Below are 15,866 nucleotides of genomic sequence, written 5' to 3'. Positions count from 1 at the left end.
TGGCCTCAACAGCCTTCTGTGGCAAAGAATTCCACAGATTTACCACCCTCTGACTAAATAAATTTCTCATCTCCTTCCTAAAAGAACATCCTATAATTCTGAGGCTATGACCTCTAGTCCTAGACCTTCCCACTAGCGGAAACATCCCCCCCCCACATCCGCTCTATCCAGGCCTTCCACTATTCTGTATGTTTCAATCAGGTCCCCCCTCATTCTTCTAAACTCCAGCCAGTACAAGTCCAGTGCCGACAAACGCTCATCATAGGTTAACCTACTCATTCCTGGGATCATTCTTGTTAACCTCCTCTGGGCCCTCTCCAGTGCCAGCACATCCTTCCTCAGATATGGTGCCCAAAATTGCTCACAATATTCCAAATGCGGCCTTGCCAGCGCCTTATAGAGCCTCAGCATTACATCCCTGTTTTTGTACACAAGCCCTCTTGAAATAAATGCTAGCATTGAGTTAGCTTTCTTTACTACCGATTCGACTTGCAGATGAACCTTTTGGGAATCCTGCACCAGCACTCCCAAGTCCCTCTGCACCTCCGATTTTGGGATTCTCTCCCCATTTAGAAAATAGTCTACACCTTTATTCCTTCTACCAAAATGCATGACTCCACACTTTTCATACACTATATTCCATTTGCCACTTCTCTGCCCACTCTCCCAACCTGTCCAAGTCCTTCTGCAGTGTCCCTGCTTTCTCTACACTACCTGCCCGTCCACCTATTTTCGTATCATCTGCAAACTTGGCCACAAAGCCTTCAATCCTCTCGTCCAAATTATTAATATACAATGGAGGGACATTGGTAATGTGCGGGTAGATAAGGGTTGGCACAGACATTGTGGGCCGAATGGCCTGTTCTGTGCCAACATCATGCTCATTAATTACCTCAGCTAATATGCAACATCTCACTGGCCTCAACATGGGCTCAGTCCCAGAACCATCACCGTCCAATATTGATATCAGCGCTAACTGGCCAACTGGGTTGTGGAAAGTTTCATGAGCAAGAAGCATGCAAGTTTGACAAAGACCACTGCAGCAGTCGAGGTTTCATCCAAATCTTCAAAAAATATTTGTCTCTGCTTTTTAATTGAATAACTATCTTGTGAAGTGTTCCCATAGAAACATAGAAAACAGGTAGGCCATTCAGCCCTTCGAGCCAGCACCGCCATTCAAACCATTCTGATCATCCAAAATCAGAATCCCCTCCTGCTTTCTCCCCATATTCCTTGATTCAGTTAGCCTTAAGAGCTAAATCTAACTCTCTCTTGAAAACATCCAGTGAATTGGTCTCCACTGCCTTCTGTGGCAGAGAATTCCACAGATCCACAACTCTCTGGGTGAAAATTTCCACAGATTCACAACTCTCTGGGTGAAAAGTCATATGTCAAAGTCAAAGGTTCCCAAGTCATATGGCACTGTGACACAATTTCTTCCCAAACTGGAGTGGCTCTGCGTTATAGTTTCATTTTGACTATATTGTATAATGAAAACCGATTACAAGACATGGACTAGGGGATTTTAGTAGAAACCTTATTGTGGATCAGCTGAGGAACAAATGCTCGCAATCTACACATATCATGATTTCAGCTCTTCCTTGGGAACAAATACTACGTTCAAGCAAGAGAGGCAACAATAATTGGCCAATGCATGCAGGCCCTGAAGAATGCAGCTTGACAGCAGAAACATAGAAAATAGGTGCAGGAGTAGACCATTCGGCCCTTCGAGCCAGCCTTTACTGAAAGTATGAATGCTCAGAAAGAGGTTACTCTATTTTCATGCAATAAGCTCTGTTTACATGTTGCCTGGCACTAACGTTGTGAACAGTTTCAACTTGGTTAACTAAATACACAACTTTGATTTATGGTCACTCATGGTCCTTCGTATTCATTAATACTGTTGTGCATAATTTTACTTTCATACTTTCATTGGAAACATTAAAGCAAATTAAAGCATCATTGTGGACAGCCAAATCTCTGGCATTAAATAATTTGGTGTTGTCATTATTTCATGCAAGATGAACAAATTTCTTAACAACCTATTGCATTATGTTTTGATATATGAACATAATGGACTGATGTCTATGATTATAATCACACCGAAAACCAAGTCTAAGGTATAAACAGAATCAACAATATTATATTAATCACCTCCCTTTTCTGTACAGTGATTATTAACAACGAAAGTATTTTATTGCAGAAACAAGAATGATCTTACCGGTTCCATGTTTTGAAGGCATTACTGGCTCGTTTATATAAATATCCTTCCATGACAATGCCATTGGCAGCATCAGTATTAAATTCCATCTTCGGATCATCGCTGGAGAAATCCTGAGGTATTTGATGTTAAACAAAGCACAAAAACATCAATCACTGACAGGCAATAGAAATAAAAGAAAAATAATTTCAGTTGTAGAAGTAATGTAATGCGAGCCGTCTTATGAAACGACACATGCAGAGAACATACACAAAGTGAAACATTACTCAAGACAATAATCTCTGCCACAACATCAACTTTTCAAGCTCCAAAACTGAATGTTACCTTCATTAAATTGTAGCAGCATTGGTCTAATTATAACCATTTTGTTTTAAAATAGCAGTTATAAACAAATTAAGTATTAGCTACATATTAGATAATTGCCTCAGCTTTACTTTTAAAAAAATGTTTCTAAGTGGAAACCTAAAGCTAAAAAGAGAATGCTTGAAATGTCAGTATCAGGCAGCATCTGTGAACGACTGTTCATCTTGTAGCTCCACTGGCAAACAGAAAAGAGCTATATGAATTCAGAACGTTTGGGCAATTAATCCAGAAGGCTCCAACATTCTCAGGTGAAAGATGTGATGTGTCCCTCAGGCCGATGTCGCGCTTTGTTGAGAGGGGGTAGTCGCAGTGCATGGGGACACAGGCCGATGGATCCGACTGGGAGTGGGGTGAAGAACGAGTGGAAGATAATTGGAGGTTAGGGTCCACACGGTTTCGAGATGCTCCACAGAGCTGTCACCCAGACTGTGTTTGGTTTCTCTAAAGCCCTCATCATGAACACCAAAAGCAACACAACACATTCGAAGCACCTGGGTCCATGGAGAATGGAAAAGGATGAGATGAGTGAGCAGGTATTGATTGGACAGTGCGGAGAGGGGTTTGGTTGGATATGGAAGAGCAAACCATGTCATGAAGGTAGACACAAAATGCTGGAGTAACTCAGCGGGTCAGGCAGCATCTCTGGAGAGAAGGAATGGGTGATGTTTCGGGTCAAGGCCCTTCGGTCTCAACCTAAAGCGTCACCCGTTCCTTCTCTTCAGAGATGCTGCCTGACCTGCTGAGTTACTCCAGCATTGTGTGTCTACCTTCGATTTAGACCAGCACTTGCAGTTTTCTTTCCTACACATAGTCATGATGGGATTGGTTCCTTTGGAGTGCTGAGAGGGGAAGCAAGAGGAGGTTGTGTCTGGTGGTTTGCAATATTCCACCAACACACAGCTTCCCCTCCTGCCCTCATTCCCTTCCGAAATGATTCTTCCGACAAGCTCATTTCTTAAGAAATACACCGAGTATTCATTATCAATTACATAATTCCTTTAGAAGCAGAATTTCTCAATTACATTTGTGCTCAATTACATTTGTGCTCAATAACAACTAGAGTTACTTTTTCACATTTGTTGAACAAGAGATCACCAATGTGGAATTCCAAATTCTGTAACTGAGAGTTACTCGCACAATACTGTGCTTAAGAACTGAAAATAAGTGATCAATAATAGTTAAGAGTTGGACTAGAGTGAGCAGACATAAAATAGATAAACTGCAAACAAAACAATGTGGTGATATGGGGTTACTGATTGAGAATGATCAGCCATGATCACATTGAATGGTGGTACTGGCTCGAAGGACCGAATGGCCTACTCCTGCACCTATTGTCTATTGTCTATTATTGAATGCAACACACAAAGCGCAGGAGCAACTCAGCAGCTCAGGCAGCACCAGGGAAGGGAATGGACAGACAGTGTTTCAGGTGCTCAATTTTCATTTTGCTCAAGATTCCAGCACCTGCAGTCTCCTTGGTAAGTCTTGAATTAACAGGTAATACACAAATTCATATTTCCAGGTATCTCAGACATCATAATTTAACATGTTTATTGTAAGTGTATGTTTGGGTGAAAGAGATTGCTAAATCCCCAAGAGTGGGCAACAGTCCTGACGGATATGACTAATAAAGTATGATTATGATATCAGATTTGGAATCGTGCAGACAATGGGCTCTGGTCCGGAGAGCAGGGGGAGTTTAGCAAGGCTGGGGTGAAACGGAGCTGGGCTCAGTGTGGAAGGAGCAAACTGAAATACTTAGAATAAGTTCATGTTCACCATGGCTGTCTGGCTGCTAAATACAAGAATGTTTCACAAGGTTGGTGCCTATAAACCACAGCAATGGAGGAAGTAATTCAAGAAGTATAGCTTGAATAGCAGTGGTTACGGCCGAGAGACAATAGACAATAGGTGCAGGAGGAGGCCATTCGGCCCTTCGAGCCAGCACCGCCATTCAATGTGATCATGGCTGATCATCTACAATCAGTACCCCGTTCCTGCTTTCTCCCCATATTCCCTGATTCCGTTAGCCCTGAGAGCTAAATCCAACTCTCTCTTGAATACATTCCCAGAGGGCAATTAAGAATGAACAGTAAGTGCCAACCTCCTAGACGGCTACAGTCTAAATCAGGAGAGACCTGCATCATGCAGGTGAACACTAAGATATAAGGGAGATACATTTTGAAAGAGGATGTGTACAATAACATCTATATGGATGTTGAGAGGTTAAAAGATGAGGCATTGTAACAGGATGTCCTTTGTAACTATAAGACAGTTGACATATGAAAGGAGTGAACACAAGGATCATTCACAAGAAGCAATGGGAGGTCAATGGCAAAGCAGAACTGAAATCCGATCACCAAGATGGAGACAAAGGACAGGCAGAGCCAAAGATCAGTCCCGTGTAATTAGCACCAACGATTCACTCCATATAGCAATCTTTAGAATTGGAATTGAATAATGCAGGGGGAATAATTTATCATAAATATTGTATTATTTACCTATTACTGTTTTATTAACCTGATCTCACATGAACATCAAATTACTCACAGAATTGGGAGAAGGCAGCCAAAACTAAAGAAGTAGCTCATAACAGATAATTGCCTATCTACAGCAGGATCAGAAACATTCATATTTAATCTTGACCATGGTTTCATTATTGTTCAGCAACATCCTCTGGTATTCCGAGAACATAATGCATTGCATCAATCATTAAAAAACTTGGGGCAGTTGGTTGTAGCATTGGCCTGACACTGTTGCTTATAGCAATCCATTTTAAACAACGGACTTGTTCCTGCAGAAAGGCAGCATAGGATTTTGGGCAAGGTTGGGATAATCATTTGCATTCCTTGAACTAACAGGTGACTTATTACTGGGGAAAAAAAGAATTTGAAAACGTGAAGCACAAAATTAGCTTTACAACTATTTTTGCGATTTCTTAATGTAAGCTCTACTATGATGCAAGGAATTGATATAAAGATGAGGTATCATTCTCTACAGTTCCTATTTGATTTCTGGACAAGCCTTTACAGATCAAAGTACAGAAACAAAGAACTGCAGATGCTGTGTTATACTAAGGACCGACACAAAGTACTGGAGGAACTCAGTGGGTCAGGCAGCATCTGTGGAAAACATGGATAGGTGACATTTCACAGAGTGCTGGAGTAACTCAGCGGGTCAGGCAGCATCTGTGGAGCACATGGATAGGTGACATTTCACAGAGTGCTGGAGTAACTCAGCGGGTCAGGCAGCATCTCTGGAGAAAAAAAGATTTAGGTCAGGACCCTTCTTGCAGACAAAGTTTTTAACTCTCGCTTCCCATGGATACTGCTTGGCCAACTGGGCATTTCCAATATTTTCTGTTTGCATCTGACAAAAGGCCAAGTGAAGACTATAAACCCCAAGCTGGAAATGCATTTGAACAACCAAATGTTGTAAATGCTTTTACGGGCAAACAGCGATGAGGATGAGGGGTTTCTCTGCTCCAATGTTCAATGCAACCTCTCAAAATGCAGATTGCCGAGGATTCAGCAGGTCCCACCAAGTTCCTCGGAACAGTTTGCTATTTTCTCGAGAATCCAGCATGTGCAGTTTTTTGTCTTCGTTATAGAAGAACTCACTGCCTTTTAACGTCAAACTGAAGCCGATTGAATAACATGCAGCATTAGCGCAGTCAGATCGTCGTTTCTATTCGGCTAAAATAAAACGATGTTGTGACATTTGGTACTCATGCACAACAGCTAGTTAGAACAAAACATATTCCATAGATTGCATTAATCTTTAAGAATATAATTTATAAATTATGTTATGGTGCATTTATCTGTCGAAAGTCACATTTAAAACCAACAAAATAGCCCTCTCTGACAGAACAGCATTCATGTTACTCAGAACATTAACTTGAAATACCATTTACATCAAAACATTTCACAGAAAACAACTTACCATATGTAACACGTAATGAAATCTGAAGAGTCTCATTGTAACTGATCTTAGAAACAATAATAAACTATATTCCTGCGAAACACAGTCATTTTTCTTTCAAGATGATGAAAAATTCCATAGCAACCAGTCTGGGCTGAAGATACTTAGCAACTGCCTTGCACCATCTGCTTTACATTTAACCTCTGCCTTTGAAGCTCCGACAATACTTTCCCCTTAATTCTCTGCACCAATAACTAATTATTTATAAACCTGGATTCATCTGCCCATGATGCACAACCTATTACATTAACAAGGACCTCGATCATGTTCTGAGTAGCTCCTCCCACACAAAGTGGTCAGCTGATGCCAGCCTGAGAATAACATGACACTCAGTCAGCGGTTCATGTGCAGGGTTTTTCATATCCATTTCACTGTGTTACTAGAATATCTCTAAAGCAACAGAATATTTTGGGTTGATTCAGTGTTCTTTAATTCATTCACAAAACATCAAAGCTTTCAGATAAATTTACTCAAAAGTGCTGTTACCAAATTTGGGTTGCACACCTCCAAACCAAGATGCAACACAGAACGCCACAGGAGATCCTTCTTCCCTGTGGCCATCAAACTGTACAACTCCTCCCACCTCTGTCATAGGGTGGACAGAGACTGACCCCCCACCCTCTCCAATCTTTGCACATCGCCAATCCTTTCCACTCGCCACTTTAATTTCATGTTTCATGTATTTTGTGTTTTATGACTTGGCAGATCAATTTCCCTCCTGGAATAAATAACGTTTTATCGTATCGTATCGTAGACTCGGGAACAGCTTCTTCTCCTCTGTTATCTGGCTTCTGAAAGGTCATTCCATAAGCTAGGGTACTGTCTGATTCATCTCTACCCCAGTGTGGACATTGGGCTTTGTCTATGGAACTGATGCGCTACAATGCTGAGAACGATATTCTTCACTCATACTTTCCTCTTGCTCTATCTATTGTAGTCGAGTTTGACTTGATTGTATTTATGTATGGTACATCGGAGGACACAAAGTGCTGGAGTAACTCAGCGAGTCAGGCAGCATCTCTGGAGAACATGGATAGGTGACGTTTCACAGAGTGCTGGAGTAACTCAGCGGGTCAGGCAGCATCTCTGCAGAACATGGATAGGTGATGTTTCACAGAGTGCTGGAGTAACTCAGCGGGTCAGGCAGCGTCTCTGGAGAACATGGATATGTTTTCGGTCGGGACCCTTCTTCAGTTATCTTATCTGACTGGGCAGCATGCAGAACAATGTTTTTCACTGTACCTAGAACACGTGGCAATAATAAACCTAAACCTAAATTGGTGCAATCAAGAATCATTCCACAATATATAATAATCAAAATCACTTTCAAGGGATAACTGCAACAATAACAATTTAGATCCAGCAGTACTCAAGTTTACATCCAACATCTGTATCAGGATGCAGCACTGATGGAAGCAGCATTTTAAAATCATCTTTATGAATGCATTTTTGAAAATTATCATATTTTTTCATCATTCTTTCCCAAGTTCTATTAAACATATTACAAAAAAACCAACATTTCAATAATCATATTTATTGCTATCATTTCTTGCTGAATGCTCTGAAACACAACCGCATAATTTTAATCCTTGGCCTCAAAAGAGATCACCTACATTCTGATGTGTAACAAAATAACTGCAGATGCTGGTACAAATCAAAGGTATTTATTCACAAAATGCTGGAGTAACTCAGCAGGTCAAGCAGCATCTCAGGAGAGAAGGAATGGGTGACGTTTCGGGTCGAGACCTTTCTTCAGACTGATCTGAAGTCTGAAGAAGGGTCTCAACCCGAAACGTCACCCATTCCTTCTCTCCTGAGATGCTGCCTGACCTGCTGAGTTACTCCAGCATTTTGTGAATAAATACCTACATTCTGATTTGCCAATGGAAAAACAAACTTCCTTCAGTAGAAGATTAATTTTTTTAATGTTCCGTGCAAAGTGTACAATTAACTGCAATTAAATGTGAGTGACATATCCCATTTCAAATGGTAGACACAAAATGCTGGGATAACTCAGCGGGTCAGGCAGCATCGCTGGAGAACATGGACAGGTGACGTTTCCCCTGACTTCAGTCTGAAGTAGGGTCTTGACCCGAAACGTCTCCTATTCCTTCTCTCCTGAGATACTGCCTGACCCGCTGAGTTACTCCAGTATTTTGTGTCTACCTTCGATTTTAACCAGCATCTGCAGTTTTTTTCCTACCCATTTCAAATGGTGTTGGTTTACAGTAATAAGCAGTAATTTACAATATGTGCGGAGTGAGTGGGAGAAAGGTCAGGGTGAGGAACAGTGCTCTCCACAGCATCATCCGTGCCAGTGAGTACATGAGGCACAGTGGCAGCTGCTCAGCTATTCAACCCCAGCACCTCCAACACTTCTCAGGCTCAACATCCCCTGCACCTTCTACACAAGGTTCAACAGTAAAACAATTGCAAGAACCACTGATTCAACATTCATGCAGCAAAAAGAAAATAGACACAAAATGCTGGAGCAACTCAGCGGGACAGGCAGCATCTCTGGACAGAAGGAATGGGTGATGTTTCCAGTCGAGGCCCTTCTTGGGGACTCAACCTGAAACGTCACCCAGTCCTTCTCTCCAGTGATGCTGCCTGTCCCGCTGAGTTACTCCAGTATTTTATGTCTATCTTCGGTTTAAACCAGCATCTGCACTTCCTTCATACAACATCCTACAGCAAAAAGAAAAATTAACTGTCACAAAGATTAAATTTCAGGAACACAAATCTATGCTCAAACAGATTTTAAGACCAGCTTACAATCTTGTTGCACCACAGGAATTCTCATGGTTCAGGTAAAATTCTGTTCCGTGTATACAATAAATCTGACACTTTTAAAAGGATCCAACTTGCATCAACTGCTGGTTGTAACTATAAATTAGTGCTATAAAAGCAAATCATTTAAAAAAATGTTTTTACAAAACCAGGATGGTCTTAATTCAGTGTTGGAGGTCAGAAAAGGAGATAAAGTTATGACTGGACTAGGATATTTGAAAGAATAGAACAGAAGAGAGTATTTCAGAGAGGGTGGTGGGTATATGGAACGAGGTGCCAGAGAAGGTAGTTCAGACAGGTACAATAACAACATTTAAAAGACCTTTGGACAGATACATAGATAGGAAAGATCTAGAGGGATATGGGCCCAACATCGGCAGGTAGGGCATCTTGGTCAGCATGAACAAGTAGGGCTGAAGGGTCTGTTTCCAGGCTGTATGAATCTATATTTATGGACCCCTGGCACCATTCACATTGTGGATGCCTGGCGTAGAGGTACACAGGCAGGTGTAGTTGACTTACCTGAAGGGCAGCCTTTGATATGCATTTAAGAAAAAGGAAGGAAGGAAAATTCATTATAGCTGCTTGTTCAATGCTCTAAGGCTACAGAAAGACCAATTTAATACATAAAGAACAAAGTGTGAAGAAGGTGGAGCAGGGAAAAGTAAACAGATTCTGAAAGTATTGTGTTTCTAACTAAATCAGTATTTACTTAGAATTTAATGATGCAAAGAGATCTAAGCCCCGATGAAATGAAATGAATCAATTTAGTATTTCTGTTTAGCAATGAGCTTTCAATCATCCATTTTGAGTGTGGTCAAAGTCTGCACCTTTCCTGCTTAATTTCAGAAAAGGATGCATCAATCATTTTATATTTGAAAATATGTACAATTAACTGCAATTAAACGTTGGTGACATATCCCATTTCAACCAGTGTTGGTTTAAAAAGCAGTACTTTACAAGTGACAGTCATATGAATTACAATTAAGAGGCACTTTTGAGGCCGGAGCGGCCATTATTGTCAGTGCAACTAAAGTTTGACAAGCAAGTCAACTCTGGTAAAGGCCAGCTTCTTCCAGCTTCGTACCATAGCTAAAATCAAACCATTCCTCCAATTTGACGACTTTGAAAAAATCATCCACGCATTCATTTCCACCCACCTAGACTACTGCAACTCCCTATAAACTGGGAGCAGCCAATCATCCCTGTCCCGCCTGCAACTGGTCCAAAACGCCGCAGCAAGACTCCTGACGAGTACCCGTAAAAGGGACCACATCACCCCGATTCTGGTCCCTCTCCACTGGCTCCCAGTACGGTACAGAATAAACTTCAAGCTCCTCCTATTCGCATACAAAGCCCTAAACAAGCACCCCACCCCATATCAAAAATCTTCTAACCCACCAATCTATCTCCAGGTCCCTCAGGTCGGCCGACTTGGGGCTACTGACTATCCCGCGGTCTAGGCTTAAGCTCAGGGGTGACCGCGCTTTTGCGGTTGCAGCTCCTAGACTGTGAAACAGCATCCCCCTCCCCATCAGAACTGCCCCCTCCAACAACTCTTTTAAGACCAGGTTCAAAACCTATTTCTACTCCCTAGCGTTTGAGGCCCTCTGAGGGGGCGCTGTAAACTGCTTATGTATGTGTTGTTAGGTTTGTGTGCCATTGTATGTTCTTTTTTAGTACCTGCACTAATGTACAGCACTTTGGTCAACGTGGGTTGTTTTTAAATGTGCTATACAAATAAAATTGACTTGACTTAAAATTAGCAACATTCAATGCAGTTGCCAGAGGCTGAGGATGTAGAATCAACATGAATCAATCTAAGGATTATGGTTAACAACTATCAGGGCAAGTGCCCAAACCATACAAACACTTGACCTCTGGATGAATTGCCAGATGTCATGGCTTTTATCCCATGTAAAGTTTTCACTACTGCCCTTGTACCTTTTGTTGAATAGTGGAGTGTTTATGTTCCATGTCTCTCTTCTCTTTAGCTGCATCCATGGCTAATTTATCCAGCTGTTGAAACACAACACAACAACATAAAGAAACTGCAGATAGACACAAAAAGCTGGAGTAACTCAGCGGGTCAGACAGCATCACTGAAGAATATGGATAGGTGAAGTTTCACAGAGTGCTGGAGTAACTCAGCGGGTCAGGCAGCATCTCTGGAGAAAAGGAAAAGGTGATGTTTTGGGTCGAGACCCTTCTTCAGACTGCAGGCCAGTACAGCCCTGCCATTCATTATCATACTGATCAGCCCCAGGCCTCATCTTCTCTTCCCAGCCCTCAATTCCCTGAGCTATCAAACATTAATTTATTCCTCATGAAATACCCTGTGATCCAGCAAACCAACTGTGATAGCGAATTTCAAGATTCTCCACCTTCTGCAAGAAATCCCTATGCACCTGTTTTAAATGACCAACCCCGGATCTTGCAATTATCTTCTCTTGTTCAGGGTCTCCAAACAGTGGGTACATCTCAACATCTACTGCACCTGTTCCCCAAGGATCCTGCACATTTCAATAGGATCACTCCAAATTCTTCCAAACTCCAAAGAATGCAGATCGAGAATAATACATTAACTTTTTAGTTAAATCCCTGAATTGTGAAACTTAAATTAATCATAAGTAATAAAGAAAACTTACAAAATAATGAAACCATAATCAAACAATTGACGGATATCTGGAGCAATACTAAATTAATTCTAAGAGACCATGCCCTGATGTCTCAGATTATTTCCACAATTAATAAAATTGACAAGATTCCAGCAAGTCAATCTGTTCATCGCTGAAAATAGGTTAGCATCGTCTGATCTCATGCACCTATTTTACATTTGCTTCTTTATAATTCTGAAGAAACATCACACCTTGCTGGATTCATTCTGACAGCTTGTTCTGAGGTCCAGTTGACAGTTAGAAGAGCAGGCATTTGGGATTGATCATAAAGCTGTCTAAAAATGAGAAAGATTACGTGGTTCTAAATAAATTGTGAATGTGGTCACAGAATGCAGACATTGGTGAATGTTGCAACGCACGATCGTTGCTGCCTGCATTAGCAACTATGAATGCCTGTCAGGGTGTACGAGTGGCACAGATGCCGATGCTGAGTGGAACTGCATTAATTATGCAGAAATGTGAACATGATTAAATACAAGATTTTCATCTACACTTCTAATAAAATACCAAAAAAATGGCTTGATTATTTAACCTATACGTAAATACATTTCTAGAAGGCATATCAATTTATTAGACTAAATGTAAAACATTTTTTCAGTTTAAAATATTATTCTAAATTCTTGCATAATGATATTAGTCCTATTTCTGTCCAGCTAAAATTAACTGTGGACTGAGTGTGTGGGTAAATCACACTTGCACCGACAGTTCTCATGCCCCTGCTTCACTTTAATCACTGATGATGTGTTCAGGAGCATCAAGAGACGTATTTTATCAATCAGTACACTTAGAGGTCACATCAAATGTAGGAAATATAAAGCTCAAGAGAGAAGACACAAGAATATCCAATATACCTGCAGCAGTTAACGGAGCAGTGCTGGTAGAAACCGGTGGTTTTGTCATCTGCATACCCAAGTATTGAAGAAATTAGTGCATCTCACAAGGACAGGATGTCACTAAGCTAGAAAGGTTGCAGAAAAGATTGACCAGGATGTTACTGGGACTGGAGGACGAGTTATAAGGAAAGACCAGACAGGCTGGAAACTTATTCCCCAGAACGTAGGAGCGGGGGGGGGGGGGGGGGGGGGCTTATAGAGGCATATAAAATCATGAAGGGTGTAAATGAGCTGCATGCTCAGTCATTTTCCCAGGATAAGGCAGTCTAAAATTAGTGGGTATAGGTTTAAGGTGAAAGGGGAAACATTTAAAAGGAACCTGAGAGGCAACAATTTTTTTTCCACAAAGAATGTGGGGTATACAGAATGGATATCCCACCACCAGACATCACCTCAGACTCCATCTACTCACCTGCCTTCCTCTGACCCCGGGTATAGGATAATATTAATATGCGGGGATCGCTGGTCGGCGCGGACCTGCACTGTATCTCTAAACTAAACTAAATTAAATTCTCACCCTCGCCTCTGGAACTCAGCACCTATCCAAATCTCCTGCAGATGTCAATCTGCACAATACATGGAGGTAGGCGGTGGAAACAGGACAGCTTGCATGACAGGGTTTAGTACGTTTTATTCCGTGTCAGCAACAATAACTAGGTACTGCAAGTCGAGATCAAACAACCACCACTCCACTCAAAAATAAGTAGGAATTTACATAAAATCCCAATTTGCTCAGAATGCTTAAAGTTGGTCGTTGCTTTTACAGATCTCACCTGCGCTCCCAAGTCCTTCATGTAAGGCTCCAGCTCCATGAAGAGGTCGTATCCTTGATGAAAGAACGCAAGGTGGGCATACATGAACGACAACATCTGCAAGTGGAATGGAGACAAAGACACATAATCAACACGTAACAAGTTGTAAACAACCTGCGCAGAGTACTATGCAGGTAAAATTACCGGTTAAATTTTCATTTTAAGTTTTTGCATTGTGCATACAGAAATGTTTCTAGATCAGTAGACCAAGAAACCAAAGGAACAGGCTTTCATGGATAGGACAGAGAACAGTGCAACCAAAAATAAGCCCTTCAGTCCACTATGTCTGTGCTGAACATGATGCCAAGTCCATCTCTTAACCATCTGCACACAATCCACATCTCTCCATGTCTGGCATATCCATGTGCCTCTCCATCAGCCTCTTAAACACTACTATTGTATCCGCCTCAAACACCCAGCATTCCAGGCACTCAACACTGTCTGTGTACAAAAGTTGCCCTGCACATCTCCCTTAAACTTTGCACCTTTCATCTTAAAGCTATGCCCTCTGGATCTCGTGTTGTGCGATGTGAAAAGGTTAATTTATAATCTGGTAGTTGAGGGGTTCTTTGGGGAAGAGTAATCATAATATGTTGAATTTTATGTTAAACATGAAACTGATTTAATTCAACCCATAACCAGGGTCTTAATTCTAAACTCAAATACAAACGTACGAGGCCAGAGTTGACTATGATAGATTCCAACAGCACAGGAAAAGACAAGACAGTCAATAAGAAATGGCCAGCATTTAAAGAGTACTGCGTAGCTCTGAGTGGGGGAAATTATCAAGCTGTGGTCAAAAAGGGAAGGTAGTATTGGATAATGGGAAAAGGTTTATGCATGTTGCCCAAGAGAAGTAAACAGGAACAATGGAAAACCCTCAGAATCTACAAACGAGAACCAAGAACTTGATACAGAAAGGGAATGTGAGAATAATCTTACAACAAACACAAACAGATTGTCAAACTTTCTTTGCGCTGTAAATAAAAATTGATTCACCAAAGTTATTGTACATCTCCCGTACACTGAGACCAGGGAAGTGACCCCAGGGAATAAGAAAATGGAACAAAAAACTAACTTTTGTACTTCTGGCTTCAAGGAAGACAACACAACAAAAAGTCAAAAATAGCAGAGAAAGTCCTGAAAGAATGAAGAGCTGAGGGAAATGAGCATTTGTTGAAAGAAAGTGTTGGGGAAATCAGGAGGACTGAAGGCCAGTAAATCTCCTGGACACATTTATGTGCCAATGTTTGATCCTCCAAAATTTGACAGAATTTAAAACTGTTCTTTCAGATCTGAGGGCAGAAAATGTAACCCGACAAGTTGAGAAAGGAGGAAGGAAAAAGGGAAATTAGATTAGTTAAACTGACATTAACAGCTAGAATCGAGTATTAAATAATCGTAAAATGTTTTGAAAATAGTAACAGGGACCGAAGAGACATCCCGTTTAACAATCATGTTTCTGAGATAGTAAGTGGAATAGACAAGGCGAACAAGTGAACAAGTATTTGTAACTTTAGATAAGCGTGTCACATAACAGGTTCCATAATATATGTTACATAATGGGTTATTAAATAAAATTAGGCCAAACAATATTAATATTTTGCAGTGAATTGAGGATTGGTTTAGGATAGGAAACAGTTGGATTAAAGGGGCCATGTTTGTGTAGGGCGGCAGATCCATGTGGAGATCTGCGGTGACCGGTACTGAAAATCCAACTGTTCCCACTCTGCATCAATCAGTTGGATATAGGGACCATATCCCCATACGCAAAGCTGGCCAGGCAGAGGGGGTGATGGGCATGCAGAGATGATAGAGGCCTTAAAGGGATAGAGACATATTCACCTGTAGCCTGACACTTACTCCATCCATCACTTTCCCAGGTTTCTCACTCCTATCGGTACGGTAGCGCAGCGGTAGAGTTGCTGCTTTACAGCGAATGCAGCGCCGGAGACTCAGGTTCGATCCTGACTACGGGTGCTGCACTGTAAGGAGTTTGTACGTTCTCCCCGTGACCTGCGTGGGTTTACTCCGAGATCTTCGGTTTCCTCCCACACTCCAAAGACGTACAGGTATGTAGGTTAATTGGCTGGGTAAATGTAAAAATTGTCCCTAGTGGGTGTAGGAT

The 15,866-nt window shown here is 41.4% G+C and overlaps 1 protein-coding gene across 5 annotated transcripts in view; it reads right to left on the bottom strand.

The window, feature by feature from the left end:
• The window catches only part of LOC144599691 (arf-GAP with coiled-coil, ANK repeat and PH domain-containing protein 2-like), a 91,331-nt gene that overhangs the window by 34,930 nt on the left and 40,535 nt on the right, over positions 1-15,866 (bottom strand). For all 5 annotated transcript variants that reach the window (XM_078410897.1, XM_078410902.1, XM_078410898.1 and 2 more), the window contains exons 8-10: positions 13,700-13,795; positions 11,300-11,374; positions 2,222-2,334 (exon numbers count right to left, since the gene is read on the bottom strand). In XM_078410897.1, the coding sequence (XP_078267023.1) occupies positions 2,222-2,334; positions 11,300-11,374; positions 13,700-13,795 (284 nt within the window). The remainder of the gene's footprint in view (positions 1-2,221; positions 2,335-11,299; positions 11,375-13,699; positions 13,796-15,866) is intronic.

This window comes from Rhinoraja longicauda, chromosome 13, assembly GCF_053455715.1.
Source record: "Rhinoraja longicauda isolate Sanriku21f chromosome 13, sRhiLon1.1, whole genome shotgun sequence".
NCBI classification, from domain to species: domain Eukaryota; kingdom Metazoa; phylum Chordata; class Chondrichthyes; order Rajiformes; family Arhynchobatidae; genus Rhinoraja; species Rhinoraja longicauda.
The sequence above is the reverse complement of the archived record's forward strand: the minus strand, read 5'-3'. Positions and strand labels throughout refer to the sequence as shown.